This window comes from Bos indicus, chromosome 6 (assembly GCF_029378745.1).
Source record: "Bos indicus isolate NIAB-ARS_2022 breed Sahiwal x Tharparkar chromosome 6, NIAB-ARS_B.indTharparkar_mat_pri_1.0, whole genome shotgun sequence".
Lineage (NCBI taxonomy): Eukaryota > Metazoa > Chordata > Mammalia > Artiodactyla > Bovidae > Bos > Bos indicus.
The window spans coordinates 94,318,363-94,337,812 of record NC_091765.1 but is presented as its reverse complement, the minus strand read 5'-3'; the positions used below and the strand labels follow the sequence as shown (position 1 = coordinate 94,337,812).

Here is a 19,450-nt window from a genome sequence, read left to right as displayed (position 1 = left end):
GTAAGGACTAAATGAGTCCTTGTGTATGTAAATACTACACCCAGCCTGGCACATAATAAACACTCAGTAAATGGTGACTTGTTAACACCATGACCTTTGAATTTGAAGCCGGATAGATGCTGATGAAGAAATTGATTGTTGATTTTGCAGCTGATCAGAGTATGTGTCTAACTTCTCATTGATTAAGAGTAGCTCCCCTCCTAGGGATATTCTTCTAAGTGCCCTTCCTACCAGCTTGGTGTTTTCCAGGTTCAGCTTTTGCTCTCTCTTCTTTTAGCTGCCTAGAAGGCCAGCTGTGTGTCTATATCTATATAGATACCGATATCTATCTCTTAGATATAAGGAGAGGTTTAGTAGGTCACAGCTGTTCTGCCAGTACTGTTAGTTGGAAGGAATGTGCCATGATTGTGCCTCTCTGCTCACTTAACCAGGTTACCCTGGGTTTCACCACATGAAAAGTTCTGAGGTAACGGATGTGTACTGGCTGTCAAACAGTCCTGGGCTTAGATATGTTTCCTCACATTCCTGAATCTCTTCTCCCCCTCCCCAGTATAAGTAGTGTTTATACTTGGAGCTTGTACAGGATAAAGGCTGACATTAATGATACGAGATCCACTCTATCCTTGATATAGTTTGATTGTGTGAGACTCCGCTGTGTTTATGGCATGGGAATATGGGAACCATGGTGACTGCTGCAAATTCTGTGTTAGAGTTATACATTTGCGTGCGTGCTCCCTCATGTCTGACTCTTTGCAACCCCACGGAATGTAGCCTGCAGCCCCTTCTGTCCTTGGGATTTCCCAGGCAAAAATACTGGAGTGGGTTGCCATTTCCTCCTCCAGGGGATCATCCTGACCCAAGGATGGAACCCAAGTCTCTTGCATTGGCAGGTGGGTTCTTTACCACTGAGCCACCTGGGAAGCCCTATTTAAACTCAAAACCAGTTAGGGCATATTGAAAGATGACAACAAGTACTGATACTAAAAGTTCAGTTTAGTTCAGTCGCTCAGTCGTGTCCGACTCTTTGCGACCCCATGAATCGCAGCACGCCAGGCCTCCCTGTCCATCCCCAACTCCCGGAGTTCACTCAGACTCATGTCCATCAAGTCAGTGATGCCATCCAGCCATTACATCCTCTGTCGTCCCCTTCTCCTCCTGCCCCCAATCCCTCCCAGCATCAGGGTCATTTCCAATGAGTCAACTCTTTGCATGAGGTGGCCAAACTATTAGAGTTTCAGCTTTAGCATCAGTGTTTCCAATGAACACCCAGGACTGATCTCCTTTAGAATGGACTGGTTGGGTCTCCTTGCAGTCCAAGGGACTCTCAAGAGTCTTCCCCAACACCACATTTCAAAAGCATCAATTCTTCGGCGCTCAGCTTTCTTCACAGTCCAACTCTCACATCCATACATGACCACTGGAAAAACCATAGCCTTGACTAGACGGACCTTTGTTGGCAAAGTAATGTCTCTGCTTTTGAATATGCTATCTAGGTTGGTCATAACTTTCCTTCCAAGGAGTAAGCATATTTTAATTTCATGGCTGCAGTCACCATCTGCAGTGATTTTGGAGCCCAGAAAAATAAAGTCTGACACTGTTTCCACTGTTTCCCCATCTATTTGCCATGAAGTGATGGGGCCAGATGCCATGATCTTCGTTTTCTGAATGTTGAGCTTTAAGCCAACTTTTTCACTCTCCTCTTTCAGTTTCATCAAGAGGCTTTTTAGTTCCTCTTCACTTTCTGCCATAAGGGTGGTGTCATCTGCATGTCTGAGGTTATTGATATTTCTCCTGGCAATCTTGATTCCAGTTGTGCTTCTTCCAGCCCAGCGTTTGTCATGATGTACTCTGTATAGAAGTTAAATAAGCACGGTGACAATATACAGCCTTGACGTACTCCTTTTCCTATTTGGAACCAGTCTGTTGTTCCATGTCCAGTTCTAACTGTTGCTTCCTGACCTGCATATAGGTTTCTCAAGAGGCAGGTCAGGTGGTCTGGTATTCCCATCTCTTTCAGAATTTTCCAGTTTTTGTGATCCACACAGTCAAAGGCTTTGGCATAGTCAATAAAGCAGAAATATATGCTTTTCTGGAACTCTCCTGCTTTTTCCATGATCCAGCAGATGTTGGCAATCTGATCTCTGGTTCCTCTGCCTTTTCTAAAACCAGCTTGAACATCAGGAAGTTCACGATTCACGTATTGCTGAAGCCTGGCTTGGAGAATTTTGAGCATTACTTTACTAGTGTGTGAGATGAGTGCAATTATGCGGTAGTTTGAGCATTCTTTGGCAATGCCTTTCTTTGGGATTGGAATGAAAACTGACCTTTTCCAGTCCTGTGGCCACTGCTGAGTTTTCCAAATTTGCTGGCGTATTGAGTGCAGCACTTTCACAGCATCATCTTTCAGGATTTGAAATAGCTCAACTGGAATTCCATCACCTCCACTAGCTTTGTTTGTAGTGATGCTTTCTAAGGCCCAGTTGACTTCACATTCCAGGATGTCTGGCTCTAGGTCAGTGATAACATCATCATGATTATCTGAGTCATGAAGATCTTTTTTGTACAGTTCTTCTGTGTTTTCTTGCCACCTCTTCTTAATATCTTCTGCTTCTCTTAGATCCATACCATTTCTGTCCTTTATCAAGCCCATCTTTGCATGAAATGTTCCCTTGGTATCTCTCATTTTCTTGAAGAGATCTCTAGTCTTTCCCATTCTGTTGTTTTCTCTGTTTCTTTGCACTGATCGCTGAGGAAGGCTTTTTCATCTCTTCTTGCTATTTTTTGGAACTCTGCATTCAGATGCTTATATCTTTCCTTTATGGCTTCCCTGGTAGCTCAGCTGGGAAAGATACTAAAAGTAACCTCCTGTTATTCCAACAAAGAATAAACTCATGCCACCTGGAAACTAGTTTGATTTCAGAACAACCTCAGCAAAGTTGTTGGAGCATGCCTGTCTTAAAGAACATCTCCAGTGGATCCATTTGTATTTATCCTGCTTGTCTCAAGTCCATTTAACTTTGCACTTGCCTGTTATATATACTGAAGTGAAAGTGTTAGTTGCTCAGTCATGTCCGACTCTTTGTGACTCCATGGACTGTAGCCTGCCATGCTCTTCTGTCCATGGAATTTTCCAGGCAAGAATACTGGAGTGGGTAGCCATTCATTCCCTTCTCCAGGGCATCTTCCCAACCCAGGGATCGAACCTGGGTCTCTTGCATTGCAGGCAGGTTCTTTACCATCTGAGCTGCCAGGGAAACCCAGTGTATACTAAAAAGGTATTTTGAAGTATGCCTAAGCTTAGCAGGTTTTCAGATGCCTATTACTGAATGTCAGACTGTGTTAGCTAGCACACAGTTTTAATCTGTATGTTTATTTCTGTATACACGTAGCATCTAATCTGAGCAGGACCCTGTGCTGAGAACAGTGGTATCATAAAGATTAATGGTGCCAGTTGTCAGGGAATTGATATGCTAGAGAATGAGATGGAATTTATACATAAATAACTGAAATGGTAAATATAATAAGAGATGGGAAGGGGAAAAAAAAAACAAAAAACTGTAAGATCCCAGGATTGATGGAGTTGTGGAAAAACTTAAACTAAATGGTACATCAAATTTAAAAAGGCCAAGATGGAGTTAAGGGCTTAAAGTAGCGAGTATTTGATAACGTCCGCCACCAACCAAATTGTCCCTACCCTTATAAATGCCTCCAGTGAGCCAGCAGATCTGAATCTGAGCTGCATGTTTGTTTGTTTGTTTTTCCAGTTTGTTCATTTTATCTAATGAGACAGTAAACATCTGGAGTCATTTGTTAGGTTTCTTCCTCTTCTTCACGCTGGGAATATATGACATGACATCTGTGTTACCTTCAGCAAGTGCATCCAGAGAAGATTTTGTAATTTGTTCCATTTGTCTCTTCTGCTTCCAGGTAAGTCTCGTTTCACAAGCACTATTGTTGCTAAAGAGAACTTTGGTCCCACAGGCTTGGGCAGGTGGCCTTACTCCACACCCACCACTTGCTACAAAGAGCCCCAAAGCAGCGTGTAAGCTAGCTTATTCGATTTCCTAATAGAAGCACCCAAAGTATGTTTTTCTGAGAGTGTATTTGAAATCCATGAAGTTTGAAAGATTGAGAAAATTTCTTTTTTCTTCCTTTCTCTAGACATCTGTGCTATAAGATTAATCCAGAGATAGAAATCTCTCATTGTGTTCTATTTGCCAACTGAAGTAGAACCCTATTGTGTGCTTAAAACTTGTTTGGGAACATTTCTCACCTTTTATATGTCTATGACTTTTGTACTTGTTTCCTTATTGTCTTAATTCTGTTGCCTCGTTTTGCTGGTATTAATCTTTTCTCTCACTTTAATGTTAATCTCCTTTGGGCCTTTTGCACTTTCCTGATTTGAAATACTTTGTTTCTTCTCTGTGCCGTTTCCTCCATTGACCTAACGTGTTGGTCCCTCAGCACTTTTACTTTTCTTCAGCAATCTGTAAAAAGGCCTTTAAAAGTCATGTTTAATAATTTTTCAAACACGAGTTTCTAAAGAAGAAAGCTAATATGGACCAAAATCCAGATGATATTTTTTAAATTAAAAAAAAAAAAAAAACGCAAAGTACAGATAAAACATAAAAATGGAAAGAAAAAAGTATCATCCTTCCTCCCCAGACATAGGCCAGCACTTCCAGCAGTTAACCTGCTGCTGCCTGAAAGGGGAATCCATAAGTCAACCACACAGCTGTGCTTTCATTGTGTGTTAATCCATTTCAGGCCTTCATCATCTGACTCAAAACTTTGGACTTAAATGATTAAGAAACACAATGGAAACATCCCCTTCTCCCTTTTCTTCTAATTCTAGTTTCTAGAATAAGATTTTAATTTCTTTGAGGGAAAGAATACTCTGTATTTTTGTGTTATTATTAGAAAATTATTTTTTCTTTTTTTTTTTTTTTTACAGTATACTCATTCTCAGGTTTAATTTTTGTCCTGATCAGAGCCTAAACATCTCTTTAAAACCTATCTCTATTTTTAAAATGGAAATGAATCCATTTGCCCATACTTACCTGTCTCAGATGGTAAAGAATCCGCCTGCCATGCAGGAGACCCGACTTTGACCTGTGGATCAGAAAGATCCCCTGGAGAAAGGAATGGCAACCCACTTCAGTATTCTTGCCTGGACAATTCCATGGACAAAGGAGCCTGGTGGGCTACAGTCCATGGGGTCTCGAGTCAGAGTCAGACACGACTAAGTGACTAACACACACGCCCACTATTAAGATGCTCTTATAATCAATAATCAGAAAAACTGGTTTATGCTCTACTGCTAGTTATATGGATACTATCTCCTTTGAGGATCCCACAAGCTTTCCTCTGACCCTCGGCCTGCCCGTTATCCCCCCAGCCACAGCTGATGTTAGTTCAGGGAATATATGTTTATTTTCATAGTGGTTTAAGAAAGTACTGCATTACAAAACTGAGAAGATGAAATAATTAAAACACCTGCCAATGAAGAAATGCCTAAAGTGTTAGAGTCACTTGCTCAAGGCTGTTCAGTAGGCCAGTAAAGTCCTGTTCTCCTAACTGCTGGTGCAGTGATCTTTCTGTTACACACAGCACAGCTTGCTGAAGTCACATGAGCACACCTGCCCTACTTACAAATACCATTTTTGTTATTTTTATGATATAACTTGTTCACCCAGTTTCTCCAGATTCTTCGAGTCAGCAGGCAGCATGGTAAATCATCAGTGTATGTATTAATACTGATATACATTTAATTTTTTAAAGACATATAACATTTTTTTTCTCTTTCCTGAACTTTTTAAATGCTCATGCTTTCCTACCAATAAGATTAATATAGTGCATTCTAAATAGTAGAGTGTAATTTCAGGGGCTTTGCGCTTTCTCAGAAATCTTTCTATCTTAGAGAAAAATAAAATTTGAGAATGCCTTTCCCTATATTCAGTTCCTTAACATTCAGTTCCAGAAATATTTTTTTCATATCTCCTGTCTATATCCAGGCGCTAAGCCAGGTATTGGGACTCTGGTGCAGAACAAAACCAGCCTGACATCAAGATCACATCCCAGAGGGAGAGTGAGGCAGGGCATTGAAGCATGAAAAATGTGTGGACAGGCCCGGAAGCAAGAGACAGCTTAGCACTTTCTGGACTTGTAGGTGGTGGTTGTCTGTCTACCTGGATGGAGTGAGATATTCCACAGAAGGAATTCCCAGAAAACAGACATACTCAATATGTCAGATAATTTTTCAGCCAGTTTTTTTTAAGCAACTCTAACAACATGTCCCTTTCAAAACAGAACATACTTTAGTTTAGGCTAACTCTTCAAACATTCACATGTCCTCTGTGAATACCCTATATTTTATTAATCTTTTCCACTTGATACTGTTATATTTCTCTTTCCAGTTTTACTTTCCTTTTCACAATGAAAGTAGCTTTCTTGTTGTTTCTTTTTATTACTATAAGATACGCTCATGTAGAAATTCGAGCAAACAAGTGGTATTTGGAAGAAAGTATTATAAAAAGCCATTTGAAATTCCACTTGCACGGTGGACATTTGGGGTAAAATCGCTCCAGATGTTTGTGGATGCACACGTGCCTCACACTTGCCTGCCTACCTTTCTACCTCCTCCTGAGAGGCATCGACTCTGCTTATGTCACTCAGCACTGTGGCAGTGAGTTCTTTTCCAGGCAGTGAGAAGGTACCCCTTCATGTTCTCTGGATGTATCCTTTTATCTCAAGGATAATAGAAAACATAACTTCTTAAAGTTACGTTTAATTGGGTCAGTGCACTCTGACTTGCAGTTTAGTAGCCAAAGCCACAGAGCATTAAGGATTTTAGATAGCAGAAGAAGAAATCAGACTCTAGTTAGGAACCTTGTTTTGAACGTTGATATTGAGGCTGTGGGGACTGATTTGTATATTGTTGTTTGTTTTTAGTTGCTAAGTTGGGTCCAGCTGTTTGGAACCCATGGACTGTAGCCTGCCAGGCTCCTCTGTCCATGGGATTCTCCAGGCAAGAATACTGAAGTGGGTTGCCTTTTCCTTCTTCAGAGGATCTCCCAACCCCGGGATCAAACCCACATCTCTTAAGTCTCCTGCATTGGCAAGCGGATTCTTTACCACTAGCACCACCTAGGAACCCCATAGAATGGCTGCTGCTGTTAAGTCATGTCAGCCGTGTCCGACTCTGTGTGACCCCATAGACGGCAGCCCAACAGGCTCCCCTGTCCCTGGGATTCTCCAGGCAAGAATACTAGAGTGGGTTGCCATTTCCTTCTCCAGTGCATGAAAGTGAAAAGTGAAAGTGAAGTTGCTCAGTCGTGTCCAACTCTTCGTGACCCCGTGGACTGTAGCCTACTAGGCTTCTCTGTCCATGGGATTTCCCAGGCACGAGTACTGGAGTGGGTTGCCATTGCCTTCTCCAATAGAATGGCTAGATGACCATTTATCTGGCCCATTTTCCCCATCCCCACTGTCCTTGCCTTAGTGTAGGCTCTAGTCATTGTTTCCTAAGGCTAGTGTTGTAACCTCTCATGTCAACCTTTCTATAAAGGTGCATTAAAATCTTCAGTAGTATCACAGAGTCCATAATATTGAAGTTAAGACTCCTTGATGTATAGGACTTGTCCTAATCATATCATGAAGAAGACCACATGGCATTCATTGCTTAGGGTGTTGTGTTCAATATGCTGCTTTTGCTGTGGACCCATCCGTAACCCTGCGCACACCTTTGTTTCTGTCCTTGATGAATGCCAGAGCAACTGAGGTGCCGCTCAAGCGGCAGCCCTCCTATGGAATATGTGACTTTCTTCCTCCTGCAGCTCCCACCCTCCAGGGTACCCATGCACCCACAGACCCAGTTCCCTCCCTCCTCTGTTTTCTAACTGTGCTCTGCACGGTTCCTATAGGACTTCCAACATCACCATTTGCTCACTTGCCCCAAAAAAATCTCTTTGATAGTAGAGGCTTCATCTTTGTATCCCCAGTACATGACACACAGCTGGTATTTAATGACTAGAGGGAGTTCAGCTACAGAAACCTTATCAATCTTCACAGCACCCGATTGAATTAGATAAGCTTTGCTCTCAATTTGGCAACATATAGTCAGCATAAGTCACAATTATTTTTCCTTGAATGCACCAAAGCCATGTTTAACTTTAACTTAAACTCTATACAATGAAGTCTCATACAGGCATAAAAGATCTTAAATTAAGTGAAAAAAAACAAATAGCAGAGCAAACTATATAATATGATTTTATCTGATTAATTTAAAATGTGTTCTCATGTGTGTATATATAGACTTCTGTATCATAGGTGTTTGATATGTTCGTTGAAAGTATCTGGATAGGCACATAAAAGGTATTACCAGTGGCTATCGCTGAAGAGTAGATTGGGTGGGGCTTATTTTTTTATATCATCAAATTGCATTTTTTTCTTTTCATCTTTCTAAGGACATGCCTTACTTCTATAGTAAGTAGTTTTTAAAAGGAAACATTCATGGATCAAAATAAGATGCAATAGATAGATTTCCTTCTATTGTACTACTCATTTAAATTGTTTGTCTTATAAAATAGCTATCAGTATAGATTTCTTTCTTTATGATTTTTGTCCCCATTTTACCCATGAGGAAACTGAGGCTTAAGAAAATGACATATAGTCATGCACAAAGCCAGCGTCCGCGTCTAGGTCTGTTTGGCTGAAAAACCTGGACTTCACCTGGCCACTTCCCTGAACGTCATGCCTGAGTTGCTTTTATCATTTTGTTTGTTTCACTTTGATAATGTTTGTTTTATTTTCCCTAGGTCTGTATGCTTTGCTCCGTGGGCTATCATCTCTTTTCCTGCCATCGATCAGAAAAAACCTGTCGAAGATGGATGGCATTAGATTATGCAGGAATTTCTATTGGAATACTGGGCTGCTATGTCTCCGGTGTATTTTATGCATTTTATTGTAATAATGTAAGTAACTTAAAAACATTTTACATACTCCCTTTCAGGTATAGGTCTTTTATCTTTCCATGATTCCCTTGAACTTCTGAATAGACACATAATTAACTAATTGAAGAAACAGTAAAGTCTAGTGGAGTCATAAACTCATTTTTCAAAAGGGACCCATGATCTCTAACATCTGTTATCAGCTCCTACTCCTTTACTGATTTTCCGTGGAAAATATATATATATTGTCTTCTGAAACTTAAACATTCAGTTCAGTTCAGTTCATGTCCGACTCTTTTCAACCCCATGAATTGCAGCATGCCAGGCCTCCCTGTCCATCACCAACTCCTGGAGTTCACTCAGACTCACGTCTATTGACTCAGTGATGCCATCCAGCCATCTCATCTTCAGTCGTCCCCTTCTCCTCCTGCCCCTAATCCCTCCCAGCATCAGAGTCTTTTCCAATGAGTCAACTCTTCGCATGAGGTGGCCAAACTATTAGAGTTTCAGCTTTAGCATCATTCCTTCCAGAGAATACCCAGGGCTTATCTCCTTCAGAATGGACTGGTTGGATCTCCTTGCAGTCCAAGGGACTCTCAAGAGTCTTCTCCAACACCACAGTTCAAAAGCATCAATTCTTCGGCGCTCAGCTTTCTTCACAGTCCAACTCTCACATCCATACATGACCACTGGAAAAACCATAGCCTGGACTAGACAGACCTTTGTCGGCAAAGTAATGTCTCTGCTTTTGAATATGCTATCTAGGTTGGTCATAACTTTCCTTCCAAGGAGTAAGCGTCTTTTAATTTCATGGCTGCAGTCACCATCTGCAGTGATTTTGGAGCCCAGAAAAATAAAGTCTGACACTGTTTCCACTGTTTCCCCATCTATTTGCCATGAAGTGATGGGGCCAGATGCCATGATCTTCGTTTTCTGAATGTTGAGCTTTAAGCCAACTTTTTCACTCTCCTCTTTCACTTTCATCAAGAGGCTTTTGAGTTCCTTTTCACTTTCTGCCATAAGGGTGGTGTCATCTGCGTATCTGAGGTTATTGATATTTCTCCCACCAGTCTTGATTCCAGCTTGTGCTTCTTCCAGCCCAGCATTGCTCATGATGTACTCTGCATATAAGTTAAATAAGCAGGGTGATAATATACAGCCTTGACATACTCCTTTTCCTATTTGGAACCAGTCTGTTGTTCCATGTCCAGTTCTAACTGTTTCTTCCTGACCTGCATATAGATTTCTCAAGAGGCAGGTCAGGTGGTCTGGTATTCCCATCTCTTTCAGAATTTTCCACAGTTTATTGTGAAATATTAAATTTTACTATTTCCTCACTAAAACCATATAGCTATCTGAGTCCTCAGATGCACATTACACATCTTTTATTTTTGTGTTGCTGGAATTGAAGATCAAGTTAGTGCTGGTTAAAATTATGAAGCTAGGTGCTACTTTCCATTTTCCCTTCTTATCCTTTATTCCGCTCTCAGTGGAAAAAAAAGAAAAGTATACTTTTGTTGACTTTTGTTGACCAATATTCTTATATAAGAAATATATTTTCCTTTCCTTAGTCTTATAGTTAGAGTCAGACCTAGAGACAGACCAGATGAGTGGTGAGTGTTTTTAACATGTGTCTGCTCTGAATTCTAACATATCTTGTAGCTCAAATGGTAAAGTATCTGCCTGCAACGCAGGACACCCGGGTTCAGTCCCTGGGTTGGAAAGATCCCTTGGAGAAGGGAATGGCAACCCACTCCAGTATCCTTGCCTGGAGAATCCCACGGATAGAGGAGCCTGACAGACTACAGTCCATGGGGTCGCAAAGAGTCTAACACGACTGAGCAACTAACACTACTACACTATCTGACTTCTTGATCACCGCTGCTTTCTGAGCCTCAAGTTAGAAAAGTCAGTTTTTGCCTTGGGTAAGCAGCATTTGAAACACTGTGATCAAATTATAGAGCAGCTGATCTGAATTTATTGGCCAACTCCCTCCTCATCTCATGTCTCAGTCAAGTCCATCTCAAGACCTCCCATTCAGAAAGTCCCCATCGACCCGCCTCTCTTTTTCTCCTGCCCCCCACCAAACCATTTTCTCTTTTCCTTTTATCCTTTTAGTTCCTTCCCTTTCAGAGCCAAAACTGAGCCACTCTCCCAGGAACAGCAGACCTGCTAGTCACAGGACGAGAGTCTGTCCTGTCTGAGCCCTCCCCTTGGAATGAGGGGTCCAGACCATATCCCCAGCCTTCACTCCCTGGGAGGGTAGGCTGCAGCACAGGAGACCTCTGATTGTTGGGAATTCTTAAGTAGGATCTTTGTCACTCCACAGTAATGGAGAAAAATGGCAACACTGCTAGAGTGTAAAACTAGCAAAGTGAAAAATCAGAATTTGGTTTGAATGTAAGAACATTATTAATGATAGCCACTTGCTCATAAGCCATTTGTTCCTCAGGCCTGATTACATTGGAATGGAAGCATATAATTAAATATATATGCCATTTACCCTGTTGTAAATTGATTTGATTTTAGTAGTAAACTGCCCATATCTGCTCACCTTTCACAACTTACTCATTTTACATGAAAATGTTGACATCTTTAAAAATAGGCTTTTGAGTATGTAATACTAGAAATGTTTTGCTTATCTTATTCTGTATTTCTCTGAAACCGGTTTTTTGTTTACCTCTTCCCAAGCATATCTGATCATCAGAGAGACTAGTGGGAGAACTGTAAATCTTTTTTCAGAAGAACCAGAACTCCAAGGTAGATTAAAGAGGAAAAAAACAAAAATCTGCTAGAGCTAATATAGTCCATAATCATTTAAAGGAAAAATTGTTTTCTTACCTCTGATATCTCATCATTTAACCAAATATTCAGTTGCTCTAATGGCGCTTTACCTTTTAAGGAACACAGGCTGCTTTGAGAATGAGATTGAAAACTGTGGACCCTCCATCCCAGATAATATGCATTTGGGTGCAGACTGACCAGTCATTTTGACATGTGAGTTTCAGCAAGTTGTAATGGTCCCAGAGAAGTCCTTGCAGCCCAGGTTAAGAATTCTGTGCTAACTGAGTTGTTAGGACAACTAACAACTTTTGAGCTTTAGGACTAGCTTTTCAACCTCTCGTTTAGATACCTAAATAATTCTGTAAGCCCTTCACACTTGATGTATTTTGAAATGAATGATATTTCATGTTTCACCATTTTCTACCCCCAGTACACACACACCCTCATGCTGGGTCACCTGTTCATTTGCTCCACTAGTAGAAGCCATCTGCGTGGCCTTTTCTACAGCAAACAGTTGACCCATCCTCTGCTGCCCTATCCCATAGACAGTCAACCATTAAAATTTTAGTTTACTTCAAAAATGCCTCCTGAATCTGGTGCTCACATCTGTCTTTCTTGTTCAGCAACAGTCCAAGCCATTTTCTCTTTGAATCAAATATTTAATATCCTCCTAGCTAGCTTCCTGTCACCTCTTTTTTTTTTTCTTTCTTTACACTGATGTCAGAGTTATTCTAATAAGTTAGTTTGAAAAATAACTACATCATCTTTTTCTTCAAGAGCTCTGCTACTCCCTCAGCGCCAGCTTGGAAAAGTTACAAATACATAGCCCAACAGTGTATCTGCCTTTCAAGTTCCCTTCACAAAGCTTCCTTGCTCCATTGTGCTTCCTTTTCCTTGAGAGCTCCCTCCTCTCACAAAATCTTACATATTCCTCAGGACCCAGATTAGTTGTCATTTCCTCTATGAAGCGTTTTTTAACTCTTTCAGGTAGCAATTGCTCCCTCTTCTGTGGTCCTACAACATTCTGTTCATAACTCAACTGCAGTCCTTATCCTTTGATTATAATCATCTCGTTATACGTCTGCCCCCCTCATAGCCTGTGAGCTCGCCCATTGAGCTTTGTCTTTGTTTCCATAGGACTTTAGTTGCCCCTGGCATATAATAGGCAATGGCACCCCACTCCAGTACTCTTGCCTGGAAAATCCCATGGACAGAGGAGCCTGGTGGGCTGCAGTCCATGGGGTCGCTAGGAGTCGGACACGACTGAGTGACTTCACTTTCACTTTTCACTTTCATGCATTGGAGAAGGAAATGGCAACCCACTCCAGTGTTCTTGCCTGGAGAATCCCAGGGAAGGGGGAGCCTGGTGGGCTGCCGTCTATGGGGTCGCACAGAGTCGGACACAACTGAAGTGACTTAGCAGCAGCAGCAGCATGCTTTTGTGTGAATAAATGTGTTCTTTACCGCCTCACTTTGGGGTCTGGTTTGTCATCCTAAGAGACCTAACAATTGTATGCAACGTGCATTTTTTTAAGGAAGGAAGGAAGTTAATTGTGTTTGGAAGTGAAAATACCAAAGTAAGTACAGTTTGGAATGCATTCCTTAGAAGCCAAAATTGAAAATTGCTCATTCCCTTCCCTTATTGTCAGTGATAATTGAAATGCGATGTCCTTTCATTCTAGTATTGGCGTCAGGTGTACCTGATCACCGTGCTTGCTATGATCCTGGCCGTGTTCTTTGCTCAGATCCATCCCAATTACCTCACACAGCAGTGGCAGAGGCTGCGTTCTATCATCTTCTGTTCTGTTTCCGGGTATGGAGTCATCCCTACTCTCCACTGGGTGTGGCTCAATGGAGGAATTGGTGCTCCTATCGTCCAGGTAGGCTGAGTGTGGTCAGTATGTTCCCGTTCTTTTTGTCCTTTTAATTTCATTCCTTCGGGTAAAATAGTGTACTCCGGCCAAGCGGGTGGGTCTTTGTCATTTGAGGGCACATTTATAATTGCATAATGATGCAGTAATTTTTCACATCTATAGTTAATAAATAAAACATACTCTGCAGCATAGATTCTAACTACTATTTTCTTCTGAGATGTATTTCTGTAAGATGATACATTCTTAACTGTTTTCTGTTCCCCTTGGAATGTAAATATCCAAGTCCTCCCTGTAGAGGAGGACTCCTAAGTTTCCAGCTTTGTCAGCTGGGGCAAGGTCAGTGCCAGGAGAAGCAGCTGATTTGCTTGTTTGTGGAAGGGAAGGAGTTGGGAAGGATTTATTCTTGGACCTCTTGAGTTTGCAGTACCTGTGGGGTGTTAAAGTGGAGATCAGGTGTGGATTTAGCTCAGAGATTGAGACTAGTAATAGAGATTTGAAAATCTCTTGGCAGCTAGAGCCATGGGACCATATTCTACCCCGCAGGGAAAATATATTGAGAAATAAAAGACCATTAGTTGTTATGGGGAGAGCTGGAGTACATTAGGGAGAACCTCAGAATTCCTCAGCATTCTTGAGAAGGGAGTTAGAAGTAAGATCTAAATTCTTAGAGATTTGTATATAAATGCTCTAAGTATATGCTAGGGAGTAAACAAGAATTTTTAACATAATTATGCTGAGAAATCTAGAAGAAATTGCATACACTTGTTACAATAGGACCTTTGAAATATGGAGATTTAAATGCAGGTTTTATTCAAAAGAATTATATTTTTTTAGAAGAGTAGAGGCTAATGGTAGGCTTATATACTATTGCTAACAGCATGGTGGAAATCATCTGCATATAAAACTAAAAAGAAAGGAAGTCTGGTGTAGTGAATTGAGTGATATGATTTGGCTGTATTGCCAACTTGAGAATGAGGGTGATGCTTTATAAGACTAAAAAATTGGGATAAAGGTGTGATAGTGGTGATAAGTAACTTCAGTGATCCTGGTATCTGTGAAAACATCATTTTTGTGACAGTTTTGATGCCCAGGAAATAGAATGGAGAAGTGCCACTCTCTTAATAGATTCAATCCTAACCAGAAGTGAGTAATTGTTGATACAGAAGTGAATGTTTTGGGATGAGGGAAATGCATCTTTTTAAGCTTATCATATGGAGAAGGAAATGGCAACCCACACCAGTACTCTTGCCTGGATAATCCCATGGATGGAGGAGCATGGTAGGCTACAGTCCATGGGGTCGCAAAGATTCAGACACAACTAAGCCACTTCACTTTCACTTTCAAGCTTACCATAAGCTTATCTTGTTATTAAAGAAAGAGAACCAGACCTATTAGGCCAGTAGATTTTTAAGAAATTGAAAAAAATAAGTGTGGGGGAGGGCGGGGGGACACTTTCCTGTGTTCAGCAGTCTTGAAATATGGCTTAGGAAGACTGGTTCTCTAAGATGGAAATCTAATATAAACAGAGATCATCCCAGTACAGAAACAAAGGGAGACTTCCAGAGAAATTCTCCAGTAAGGTCTAGTTTTAAAAAGATGGAGAGAGAGGTGCTTGACCAAAGATGCAAAGTTCCAAACAGCTATCCTGGAGGTACAGTGGAGCTTTGTTCTAGAATGTTTGTAGAATCTGAGGTTGATTGTCTGAGAACATAGGTTTCAGGGGAGAGGGGCTCCATGATGGTTCTCGAATATGTGTAGAGGGGAGAAAAGTCATTTGTTTTATTTCTTAAATGGCTTCTTAGTAAATTAGGTTTATAATCAGAATTAGGAACAAGGTGTATAAATTAGAGCTGGCTGATTTTCTTAGGACAAGGAAAGCTTTCCAAGAGATCTTTGCACAGTAGTATTCAAGAGAATCATTTATCTGGGATGGTGGAACAGATATCACTGTTGGGCTGAGCCTCTTGGGTCTTTTCCAGCCACAGATCCCTGTTTAGTCTCTTTGCTTATTCAGCTGGTTACTCCATTCCCACATGTATTCCACGCAGGCACCCATGTTGTAAAAATGGGAGTTGGCTGCCCTTTGCACTTTCACCCTGTTGAAGCTTTAGCTGCTCTAGTGCCCTGACTCTTAGGGCAGTCTCTGTGTTCCACTCCTATGAAACGCTTCCTAAAGTATTGAGAGCTAGGTTTCTATTACTGGAGACTGTCTGTAAGATTCAATAGACTTAAATCCCACCTATGAATTCTAATTCTCTGTGTTTAATTATATTAATTAGATTTATAATATCAGTAAGTTGGAAGTTCAGTCACAGTCGGGAGATCTGTGAAAAACTGTGTTTTGCTTTTCAGGACTTTGCACCCCGTGTAGTTGTGATGTATGTGATTGCTCTTCTTGCTTTCCTGTTCTACATTTCCAAAGTTCCAGAAAGGTATTTTCCAGGTAGGTATATGTTTTTAGAATGGATTTATGACTTTAGTCTAAATGGTGGAGGTATATACGTCAGAGTATCAAAACAGATTTTTTTTTCCAATATTACTGATTATAGAATGGCTTTTCTCAAATGTTACCTAAAATTTGAACTCTCTGATGGCTTTCACAAACTTTTTCTTTCATTGTCACAATAGAAGTTGAGTCCAGTAGATAGGGTTACCACCATTTCACCGCACCATTTCACGTCACCATTTCACTTCACCATTTCAATAGTGAGTTCTCAACCACTGCTTTTTTGTGGAGCGCTTTGTTCCACAAAAGTTGCTTATGCTTAAAAATTAATTTATATATGCAAGATTCATAAAACAAACTAGAAGCAAAGGAAAATAATAGGATAATGGAAATAAGCCAGGTTTAGGATTACTTCATAAGTATCTGTGGTAAGTTTCTATATAAGGCCCATCAGTCTGACTTTCAGCTTCCTGGCACCCAGTGGTGAGAGGAAATTAAGGATCTTCATGTCCCCAAGATTTACACAAGCCAGGAACTTAAGGACAGATTTCCCTGCTTCAGTTTAGGTAAAAAAAAGCCTTCTGATAGAAAAGAGCTAAGAGGACACTGGGTAAAGAGAATAATGTTCACCAAAGCATGTATTTGCTTGTTTCGGAGCTTCAGCTCTAGAGTCAGATGCTGCTGCTGCTGCGCTGCTGCTAAGTCGCTTCAGTCGTGTCCGACTCTGGAGTGTCCCCCTGGAGTGGGTTGCCATTTCCTTCTCCAATGCATGAAAGTGAAAAGTGAAAGTGAAGTCGCTCAGTCGTGTCCAACTCTTCGTGACCCCATGGACGGCAGCCCACCAGGCTCCTCCATCCATGGGATTTGCCAGGCAAGAGTACTGGAGTGGGGTGCCATTGCAGTCAGATGACTTAGGTTGAAATCCCCGGTCAGCCCCTCATTAGCTGTTTGCACTGAAGTCACACAAGATTTCTCAGGCCAGTTTCCTTCTCTGAAACGTGAAGATGATGCTTTTCTCTCGTGGGTATTAGATGAGAACGTGCACGTGAAACATTTAGCTCAGTTCCTCAACAGGTAGTGAGCCCTCAGTAAATGTTAGCAGCTGTAGTTCCAGTGCCCCCGCCCCAGCCCATAAATGAAGTAAGTGCCTTAGGAAGGGACAGAGTGGGGCAAGCGCAGGTGAGCTTTGGCGCCACTCAAGAATAACAGGAGACAGAGCCTATATAGTGGTTTTCTGGTGTGGGGGCTGGGAGTGGGGAGCTGTTTAAGTTCAAATTGAAAATTGTCCTCCCTCTCTCTTGGGTTAAGAACCTCTTCCACAGTGAATTGAAGATAGTGTGCCATTTGTCACATGAGTTGGGGAAGAAAAAAGGAAGAGAAACCATGAAGTAGAGAATGAATAGACCGCAGAACCTCAGGCATTCCTCTGTGCACATGACCTTTCGCTGTTTTAAATAAGGGTGGAATACAGAGAACTTATGTATAAACATTTGGATTTGGGAACATAACTCGGACATCTTCCTGAATTGAAGACCCACCCGTGTTCTAGGCAGAGTCAGAATTCTCCTCAGAAAACCGTTCTGGTGAAATACATTTTCATATCACTTTATTAATAATGATTTTATTATGAATTTCTTCTTTTTCATACATACAGGTAGAAAATTAACTAACGAAAGTTCTCTACACTCGTGATTATAGCCATCATGTTTTTACGCCCTAAAATATTCAGATCAAAAGTTCTCAGTTGTCTCATACAGGACACCTATAAAAGGTCAAATGTTATGTAACTTAACTTTTCTCAAGATGAGCTTGACATAAAACGTGCCCCATGTAGCTGAGTGTGTGCTACATTTGTGCAGGGGAGAAAACAGAGTCCATGAAAAATGAAAAGTCTCTACAGATAAAAGTGTCAGGTGTTCATGAATGCATGGCTTAGAAACCTTGTCTGGCTGGTCCTGAGGACCTGGCTCTAAAGAGAAGCACATTGTAGTCGTGGGGAGACGGGGGGTGAATACTGGGAAATCAAAAACCTTTCAAACCTAAGAGCTTCCTCTCAGCTTATGTCAGTTTGTTGTTGTTGTTGTTTTTTAATGTAAACATCACAGTGGCATTTGTTGGGTTCAACGATCCCCAAGTTCTCCATGGACAGAATTCAGTGAATCTGTGATATTTGCATTACAACCGATCAGGTTTATGATCCTCAGTATTTTATGCTTTAAAAATGAGTCTGCCTTCTGATGCCTATGTCAGAAGCTTTCTCTATCTCCTTTATACTTTAATAAAACTTTATTACACACACAAAAAAAAATGAGTCTGAACTTCACTAGGCTGTTAAACGGTTCCATGGCACCAAAAATAAGTAAATAAATAAAAGTCTAAGAACAGAAAGGATTCTGTTGACTTACACTTTAAAATCTACATACTATACTGATTATTGTTCTTGGTAGAGAAGACAGAAGGTTAGAGAATATTTATGTGACCATAGATGCACCAGGAATTACATTTCAATTTCTATAGTTCTGTATTTTGTTATTTTTCAGTATGCTTCTTACCTGTTATTTAATCTCCTTGGAATTTATACTGTAACCAGAGAGAAATTAATTCTCCTAAGTTGTCAGTCTCTTTTCCAGGGGATCTTCCCAACCCAGGGGTCAAACCTAGGTCTCCTGCACTGCAGACAGATTCTTTACTGTCTGAGCCACCAAGGAAGCCCATAGAGAAACTAACCAGCCTTAGTTAATTAACCTATTTTTTGTTCTTGTTAATCAGTTGCTCAGTCATGTCCTACTCTTTACGACCCCATGGACTGCAGCACGCCAGGTTTCCCTGTCCTTCACTATCTCCCGGAGCTTACTCAGACTCATGTCCACTGAGTCAGTGATGCCACCCAACCATCTCATCCTCTGTCATCCCCTTCTCCTCCTGCTTTTAATCTTTGCGAGCATCAAGGACTTTTCCAAGCAGTTGACTTCGCATCAGGTGGCCAAAGTATTAGAGCTTCAGCATTACTAATTAAATTTTTCTATTTGTTCCATTTGTCTGATAGTACAAGATGCAGGTCTGAGCTGTCTCCTTACATACCTGCTTAAAAAATGCTTCAAACAGACTTACACCCAAAAACAGCTGTGTCTCTGCTTCATGCCTAATCAACTCCATGATTTGTAGCACTAATTTCCATTGCTTCTCTTACATGTTGTCTTTTCCTCACCAGATATATATGTTGAGACATGGGAGACAAAAGGTCAAATTCCTGAAATTAACCACATCTAGATTTTGAAAAGACATTTAGAATAGTATTTCTGAAATTCACCAGTACTCTTCATGAATACAACCTTAAAGTCAGACTTAATATGAATTAATCTTTTTTTTAGAAAACATTTGGGTCTGAATTAATCTCA

The 19,450-nt window shown here is 40.9% G+C and overlaps 1 protein-coding gene across 6 annotated transcripts in view; it reads left to right on the top strand.

Moving 5' to 3' along the window:
- PAQR3 (progestin and adipoQ receptor family member 3) overlaps window positions 1-19,450 on the top strand; it is a 32,714-nt gene that overhangs the window by 2,052 nt on the left and 11,212 nt on the right. For 5 of the 6 annotated variants that reach the window (XR_011567245.1, XR_002180953.2, XR_011567246.1 and 2 more), the window contains exons 2-5: window positions 3,765-3,927; window positions 8,817-8,972; window positions 13,415-13,612; window positions 15,959-16,049. Coding sequence is in view for 2 of the 6 variants with exons in the window: in XM_019962994.2 (XP_019818553.1) it covers window positions 3,765-3,927; window positions 8,817-8,972; window positions 13,415-13,612; window positions 15,959-16,049 (608 nt within the window). In the remaining 4 variants the exon portion in view is untranslated. The remainder of the gene's footprint in view (window positions 1-3,764; window positions 3,928-8,816; window positions 8,973-13,414; window positions 13,613-15,958; window positions 16,050-19,450) is intronic. The other variant, XR_011567247.1, reaches the window with a different exon arrangement.